The sequence below is a fragment of the Meles meles genome, chromosome 5 (genome assembly GCF_922984935.1).
Source record: "Meles meles chromosome 5, mMelMel3.1 paternal haplotype, whole genome shotgun sequence".
Lineage (NCBI taxonomy): Eukaryota > Metazoa > Chordata > Mammalia > Carnivora > Mustelidae > Meles > Meles meles.
Genome location: NC_060070.1, coordinates 118,163,829 through 118,172,644, shown reverse-complemented (window position 1 = coordinate 118,172,644; position 8,816 = coordinate 118,163,829). Strand labels below are relative to the sequence as shown.

The 8,816-nt window shown below is 46.7% G+C and overlaps 1 protein-coding gene across 1 annotated transcript; it reads left to right on the top strand.

Moving 5' to 3' along the window:
* The first annotated feature begins 4,609 nt into the window (after nt 1–4,609).
* Nucleotides 4,610–7,384, top strand: LOC123942204 (spermatogenesis-associated protein 31D1-like). The gene has a single exon (XM_046006091.1). It carries the CDS (start codon nt 4,610–4,612, stop codon nt 7,382–7,384), a length of 2,775 nt encoding a protein of 924 aa, XP_045862047.1.
* Nucleotides 7,385–8,816: the final 1,432 nt, after the last annotated feature.

Sequence of the window (8,816 nt, the reverse complement as noted above, 5' to 3'; positions counted from 1 at the left end):
CAAATCATTTACACTTGCTGTTAGTGTAGGAGGAGAAGTGCTGTGAACCTCCCCTACTGAACCTCAGTGGAGGTTATTTTTGGTGAGATTATAAATATACCTTTCAGGTCTTGTTCCTTTAAATTTTGAAGGCACTTCTACCAGGTTCTGAGAAAGGTTTTAACTCAAGGCACATAAATGTACATAAGGATATCTGGCCCACATAGGCCCTTTTAAAAGAGAAAAGCCGTTCTTTGACTATCTTCTCAAAGAGTCATTAATTTGTATCAGATAATCACAGAGATAAGACATGCAGAGTGGCCTTTCTAAGGAGCATGGTGTGTGTGAGCATTTGTGACCCATGGTACCTGTCACTTTGTCTCTCTGTTCCAGAGATCACCTGGCAGTTCACAAACGGTGGCAGGATACTTGTCCTGTGTCCTGTGTAACTCTCAGCCTGTACAGGGCTTTTCCCTAGAACAGCACCATGAGGTCCTTAAGGACAGAGGCCAGGACTTAACAGGTGTTTGTGTCTCTTGGCTTCCAGAAGTAACTGTTTATTAAATGAAAATGTCACTGAGACTGCATGTCAGGATGAGGAAGATGCGGTGCCTCTTGGCAGGTCTGATCTTCCAGGCAGGTGACCTGTTCCTGCAGAACTGAAAGGAGACTCTGTTGGGCCAGGGTGAAGGCTGTCCTACCCTTTCCCAGATGACCAAGTTAAGAATGCTAGGCCAGTGGTGTCAAATAAAGGGTATCCCAGTTTCAGAAAGACATGAGAAGTTAGGAGGCAGTTCAGAGGACAGCTGTCCTGAAGATAAAAGGGTTTAGAAAAGATGGAGGAAGAGTGGAGGGAAATACCGGGATTATTTAAACCTGACAAAAAGGAACCTGGAAAAACTGTCATGGGGAGTTGATTTTCAAACACACGTGGGGATGATAATATAGGGTGGAGCTTCTCAACCCCTTTTCCTGGCAAGGCACTCCTAGGAAAGGATAGACAGGGCCCACAAGGGCAATCAGGTAAGGCTCTTCCAGACTACATTCTGCAGTAAGGCTGCGACACTCCTGGGTCCTACCCTGCCACCAGAGGGGATCAGGAGTTACTTAGCACCCTGTAACCTATCCCAGCCTTTGGGGAGTTTATGAACTGAATGTTTGTGCTCCTCCCCAAATTCATATGTTGAAACCCTAATCCTAATGTGATGGTATTAGGAGATGGGGACTTTGGGAGGTGATTAGGTCATGAGTGTGGGGCCCTCATGAGTGAGTTTAGTATCCTTAGAAAAGAGACGCCAGAAACCTCTCCCCCACATTTTCTGCTACATCAGGTCGTAGGGAGAAGATGCACCTCCCTGTGAACCAGGAGGAAATTCTCAATAGACACGGAATCTGCTGTGCCTTGATCTTGGAATTCCCCTCCTCCAGAGCGATGAAAAATATATGTGTGTCGTTTAAGCCACCCGGTCTATGGCATTTGTGACAGGGCTGCAACTCACTGAGAAGGGATTTGTACACCTATTAGGGTACTGATGTACAGAACACAGTATTTTAGGTAGAGTAAGAACAACTGGGGTCAATATTTTATGAAAGGATGAAATAAAAGGAGAAAACACTTTATTCTTCAATATGAAATATACTGGATTGTTTTGTCAAAGGGTGTGTGTGTGTGTGTGTGTGTGTGTGTGTGTGTGTGTGTGTTAGCTTGTCCCCAAACCTTTTATGCAGTTTAACTACACTAACTTTAGGAATACAAGTGCTACAGAGTTACCCCCAAGACCATTTGAAGCTTTAATTATTTACATTTGTTTTATATTGATTTTAGTTTTGGGATTATTGAATAATGAATGCATTATTGATTTTAAATGAGTCAGCCTCTCTGACTAAAGATACTAAAGGCTGAATAAAACAAAAACTGAAACATGCTGTGCAACATGTAAAAAAAAACTAAGTGGAAAGCACTTTACGGTCTCTATCTGGGTTTATTTAAGGCAAACACATTTTCTTTTAAAGGTTTTATTTATTTGACAGGGAGCACACAAACAGGGGAGCTGCAGGCAGAGGGAGTGGGGGAAGCAGGCTCCCCGTGGAGCAAGGAGCCAGATGTGGAGCTTGATCCCAGGACCCTGAGATCCTGACCTGAGCAGAGGACAGTTACTTAACTGACTGAGCCATCCAGGTGTCCCAGGCAAACACATTGTATATGAAAGATGTATCTGAGGACCTATGAGATCCTGAGTGTAAATATCAGGGGACAAGCAAAAATTCCAGGTAGCCTTGCAGACATTCAAGGCATTGAACTAGTAAGACCCAAGTCAAGGTCTCAAACATTAAAGGGGGACCCAAGTAATATATGCATTATACATGGAACAAACAGAAAATTTCATAAATTTCACAAGCGATGTAAAGGAGTAGGAAAATAGGACGGCAAACCTGAAGGACCTACGGGGGGTGGAGGGGTCTTCTTCTGAGCTAGTGAGTGGGGGAGGAGCTGGGACACACCTTGTTCAATTGTCACCTCCCCAGCCCTCAGAAACTCTTTGTGACGGTGCTCTGTGATGTAAGCCTGGGGAGGATATAAATTCAGCATGCGCACAGTATAGGCTGTCTTGTGATTCAGGCAATGGAGTTCAAACACTGGAGGGTTCTCCCATTTCTGAATAGCGATACTAAACCTTGTCTGAGCTTTGGCTCAACATGCTTGGAGATTGATCCCAACTTCACCTTCCTGTGTGGGCTGGGATTGCTCCTTCTGTTCCTGTGCTACCTGGTGGGGATTCCATTTCCAACTCGGAACACAAAAACCACCCAAAAGGTAAGAAATCCTTTGGGGGCTGGGCGGGCGCTCAACACAGATTATTACGGTTTCCATTTCTAATCCCAAATTAATCTATTTTTAAGATTTTGTTTAAGAGAAAGCAAGTGAGCAGAGGTGGGGGGTGCACAGGGAGAGCTAAGCAGAGAATGCAATGTGGGGCTAGATTTCAAGACCCTGGAATCCTGACCTGATCCCAAGGCAGATACTTAACCAACTGAGCTATCCAGGTACCCCCAATCCCAAATTTTAAAATGAGCTTGGTAGAGTCAGAGAAACACCTAAAATGGGAAGTTTCATTACTCTAGGAAAAGAGGCCTGGCAGGGGAAGGGTTAAGGAAGGACTAAGGTTTCTACTTGAAACTCACAATCTATCTGGGTTTGGTGGCGGTTCTTGGTTAAAATCCCAAACACAGGGAATCTATAGCCATGGATTGGGTTATTTTGAGAGTATGGGGTCTGTGTAAAAGAACAAACTTTCCCAGCACTTGATCATGAGTCCCTTTCCCAGGTCAAGCATCAGTCAATCAAGCCTTCTTTCATGCTGGGCTGATAAGGAGAAGAGTGCTGAGCCTCTGAGAAGAGAGTGGGGTCTGAGCTATGACCTAGGATAAAGGGTCCTGCCTAAGGGAGCACACGTGTGACTGTCAGGCTTCATTTTTTCTATGTCCTCACTGAACGTAGGACTTCTGACTGAGAATACCAAGTGTGGACCTCCCAGACAAAGTCCTCAGACTTGTTCAAAGTAGCAAATATTGAAAATATTTTATCACCTTAAAAACTGAAAAAAGCAAGGAACACAAAGTTCTGTTAAAGTCCTAGTCTTCTTGGATAAAGAATGTCTCCATTTCTGAGAGAAGAGTAAGACATAGGTTCCAGCCTCCCTCATTCTTTTTATTTTTGTTCTAGCATCAGGGCAGAGCCAAGAGGAGAAGGAAAGGTGGGACTCTGGAAGGTAAGGTTCTGCCCATTCCACCTGAGCTCTCCAAGGCTGATCCTTGCTGTCCTCTCCATGAGGGCCCAGTCCATGATCTCTGAGGATGCGAGCCTCTAGGTACATTCCCTCTCAGAAAACAGAAGCCTCAGAGGAGAGGCTCATGGAAATGCAGCCAGAGTGCAAAACCCTTCTCGGATTCCCTGCTCTGACCACTACTGAGCATGAAGCAGTGATGGATCTGGACGATGAGTGCTGCCCAGTAGGTGGCTGTGTGAGAATTCAAGAGTCAGAACTTCTGTCTCCTGACTTTGTGAAAGCTCTGTGACATCATGGATACTCAGGAGTCTCCCCTGAGGTACCCGCTGACCTCTCTGCTTCACAGAGGTGGTCTTGATCATCACATGGGATAATTTACATGAAAATACTTTATACGTGAAGCAAGATCACTAACCAGCTTCACATCATTGGCCATTTGCCCTCACCTATTGATTATTAGGGCTTTCAGAGTCCGACAGCCCAAGGTGGTCCCATAAGAGGACTCCTGTGTGATTGCCTATGTTTCTACTTTCCTACTTTCACTACATAACACATTCTCCTGGTTTCCCAGATGACAGATGGCTCCGAAGAGAAGTAGAGGAGACCCAGAAGCTGATCTCTGTTCTAAGAAGGTGACCAGTCTCTCCCCTTCTATCCTGATTCCTCTTAGAGCACATTTGATGCAACTGCAGGATTCACTGCCGTCTGTCATAGCCATGGGAGGGGGTTTCCATAGGAACAGGTGTTGGGGTGAAGGCTACTGGGTACTCTGTGAAGTCATAAAAGTGGGGCACTGTGAAGGGACAGCAGGCTTCAGGTGGCCCCTCCCTTGTCAGGCCTGCATGTCGTCCTCCCCTTGCTCTGGTCCTGGCTGCAGCTTTGTACCTCCTGTCTCCTGCAGCCCCCTCGGCCGGCATCATGATACCAACCACTTTCGTCAACTCTTATGTCCAGACCCCTCCTGTGAGGTGTGTAATAGCACAACTGCTGAGATCAATCAGATGCTGTTCCTACAGACCCCGGAAGATTCGACTCCCTTGGATTCCACAGCTCCTGTGACTACTTCATCGTTCACTCTCTCCCCTGACTTCTCAGCAGTCCCTCCAGGAGCTCCTCTACCGAAGCCTTCCCCACCACCTGCCTTCATCTCCCAACCTAACCCAGTGATCCCTGTGGCAGACGTTTTTCCACCCTCGCCACCAGGTGATTCTTTGCCACCAAAGCCTTTTCCTCCCTTGGATTCCAAATTCCCAAGGGACCATTTCCCAGCCCAGCCCCTTGCCTTTCCTCCTTCTCAACCACATCATGCCCATACAGAGGGCCATAGTGTCCAGACAGAGACAGAGAGAGTGTCTCTAAGTCCCACCTTCTCTCTGGACCCTACCCTTCCCCAAGATGTCAGCCCCTTACCGGAGTTGTCTCGGAGGGTGAATCTCACTGAGACCTTTGCTCATCATCACGCACCACCAACCCAGTCTGCTTCACCACCACCAGACAGCAATTTAACTGTGCCTCAATCTAAACCGATTTCCATCTCAACGAAGCCTGTTCCACAGGGCTCGCCCCCAGACAGCTCTGGTGGGTTGTCTACTTACATCCCAACAATCCTAGGCATCGACCCCACCAGCTTGTCAGTTTTAGACCTCCCTTGGTGGAAAACTCATGCCAAAGACTTCTTCCCTTCAACCTTGGCTCCACGTGATTTCCATCAAGAGGTTCTGGCCCTCCATTCTTCAGGGGCTTCTTCCAGGGGAGACCCTGCAGCCAACCTTCTACAGCCTGGCAACCTCTCACTTCTCAGCCCTGATGCCCTGGCACTTCTAGAGAAACAAAGGCAAAAGAGGAGTGACTTCCTTCTGTGGAAGGAACCAAAGGGTTCTTTTGCAAAACAAACAATTGTTGACACCCATGATTTGGCATCCTCCCTTCCTTTCTGGAGCAGCAAAGACCAATCAAAGGAGCTGCATAGGCATCAGCGGCGCCCATATCCTACAACCATGGAGGAGGGCCATTTACAACATTCCCCCATCCAGCTCTTCTGGGGTCTCCAAGATCCACATAGGGAGTCCTTCTTCCCTGCTGCTGATGCCTCGGGTCACATCTCGAATGACTCCCCAGAGCAGGAATCCCCAGTAGTCCCCCATCCACTGCCTCGATCCTTGCCTGAGAACCCGCCTCAACTCCTGCCTCAAACCCAGCCCCTACCTAACCCTCGTGTCCAGCCCCAGACCCACCTTCAATCCCCACTCCCAATCCTGCCATCTGGTCCTCTACCCGACATCAAGGTCTGTGGAGTGTGTTTTCACAGACCTCCGAATGAATCGGAGAATCTCACGCCAACAGAAATGCAACATCTGGAATGGAACGTGTTGCAGAAGGTACAGAGACGTGTGTGGGGTTTACCCACTGTAGTCCAAAGATCCCAGGAGGACTACTGTCCTCCAGCTCCTAAGCCTTCTCTCAGCCACAAGGCCACCAAGGCCGAAGTTGTAATCTCTATCCCTCCTGGACAGTTTCCTCTGAATGAAGAGGTTCGGAGAAAACTGGAGAGTCACCTTCGAAAAAGGCTCATCCAACACCGGTGGGGCATTCCCCGTAGGATCTATGAGTCTCTCGCCGTGATGAGCCGTCTGAGTACTCTTCCACAGCTCCCTGAGTCCCAGCGCTTTCGTGGACGCTCATGGATCCCTAAGAGTCTGAGCAAATTGAACGACACTGAAAGCGTCAATGACAATGACTCAGAAATGCTTCAGCTAGAGGATGGTGAACTGGACAAGGACAATGACAACCTGAAGAAGGGTCAGGAACACAACCCAGAGGATGGCCCAAAAGATGATCTGTTGAGTGACCTTGAGAGCTCTTCAGATCATGATATAGAGCGTGATTCTGAGAAAGAACTTAGGAGCCCATCAGAGAAGAACTCCACAGTGTCTGTGGAGACTACAGGTCAGAGACAACTGGAAAATGTCCTGAAAATACATTTGCACAAAAAATCCGAGGAAATCAGTGAGAGTCAACTCCCTGGGACAGTGAATGATTCATGGCATACAATGAAGAAGACATCATTTCCTTCTGAGAAATCCCAGGCTGAGATAAAACAAAGACATTTGCCACCATCAGAGGTTGAGGAATACTCCCTGAATACCTGCCAGGAGCTTCCCTTTGTTGAACCTCGTGTACAGCAGATGCTGGAAGCCCATATTAAAAGGTTTCGTTGGAGGATGCTATGGGGCCTTCCCTCCAGGGTCCTTGAATCCATAGAGATCTTTAAATCAAGAAAGGCCACATCCCCTTGTAGCCCTTCCTGCTCAACCAAACTGATTCCTGCACCAAATTCTAAACCTGGGCGCTTCAACTCCCTTAGAGGAAGCTTGAAATCCCTCCATGGGGACAAAGCAGGAACGGCAAATTCAGCCCCCATTGTGGATCATCCTCGCCCTGCCACCTCAACTGTGGGCAAGGAAGAGCAGAGAATTCCAAGGCAGCAATCCTCTAATATCAACCACTGGCTTGTAGAGGATGTTCCAGAAGCTAAGCATGGCAGACAGAGTCTTAAACCTGTCAAAAATGTCACCTTAGCCAACAGATGGCCCCCAAAGCCGCTGGCAAGGCCATGACCCAAAGGATAAGTGTGTAAATTCCAACGATAGCAGAGGAGGGCAACAAGGCATAAAGATGAAGAGTCTGGAACCTGTTGTGCCTGCAGAGTCCAGGAAGATATTCAGGACCAAGGAATTGTTTTTTAATTTTTATTTTTAAATTTTAAAATAAACATATGTCTTTTAATTCCCAGGGGTACAGGTCTGTGTGACTCACCAGGTTTACACATTTCACAGTACTCGTCATAGCACATACCCTCCCCAGTGCTACCTATCCCGTCCCCACTCCCCCCAGCAACTCTCATTCTGTTTTTTTGAGATTGAGTCTTTTATGCTTTGTCTCCCTCCCGATCGCATCTTCTTTCATTTTTTGTTTTCCTACCCCGCCCAAACCCCCCATGTTGCATATCAGGAAGAGCATATGATAGTTGTCTTTCTCCTACTGACTCACATTGCTAAGCATAATACCCTCTAGTTCCATCCACGTTGTTGCAAATGGCAAGATTTCTTTTCTTTTGATGGCTGCATAGTATTCCATTGTATATATATACCACATCTTCTTTTTCCATTCATCTGTTGATGGGCATCCAGGTTCTTTCCATAGTTTGGCTATTGTGGACATTGCTGCCATAAACATGTGGATGCACATGCCCCTTCGGAGCACCATGTTTGTATCTTTAGGATATATATCCAGCAGTGCAATCGGTGGGTCATAGGGTAGCTCTATTTTCAGTTTTTTGAGGAACATCCACGCTGTTTTCCAGAGTGGCTGCACCAGCTTGCATTCCCACCAGCAGTGTAGGAGGGTTCCCCTTTCTCTGCATCCTCGCCAGCATCTGTCATTTCCTGACTTGTTAATTTTAGCCATTCTGACTGGTGTGAGGTGGTATCTCATTGTAGTTTTGATTTGTATTTCCCTGATGCTGAGTGATGTGGAGCACTTTTTCATGTGTCTGTTGGCCATCTGGATGTCGTCTTTGCAAAAATGTCTGTCCATGTCCTATGCCCATTGCTTGATTGGATTTTTGTTGTTTGGGTGTTGAGTTTGCTAAGTTCTTTATAGATTTTGGATACTCGCCCTTTATCTGATATGTCGTTTGCAAATATCTTCTCCCAATCTGTCAGTTGTCTTTTGGTTTTGTTAACTGTTTCCTTTGCTGTGCAAAAGCTTTTGATCTTGATAAAATCCCAATAGTTCATTTTTGCCTTTGCTTCCCTTGCTTTTGGCGATGTTCCTAGGAGGAAGTTGTTGCGGAAGAGGTCAAAGAAGTTGCTGCCTGTGTTCTCCTCAAAAATTTTGATGGATTCCTTTCTCACATTGAGGTCCTTCATCCATTTTGAATCTATTTTCATGTGTGGTGTAAGGAAGTGGTCCAATTTCTTTTTTCTGCATGTGGCTATCCAATTTTCCCAGCAGCATTTGTTGAAGACGCTGTCTTTTTTCCATTGG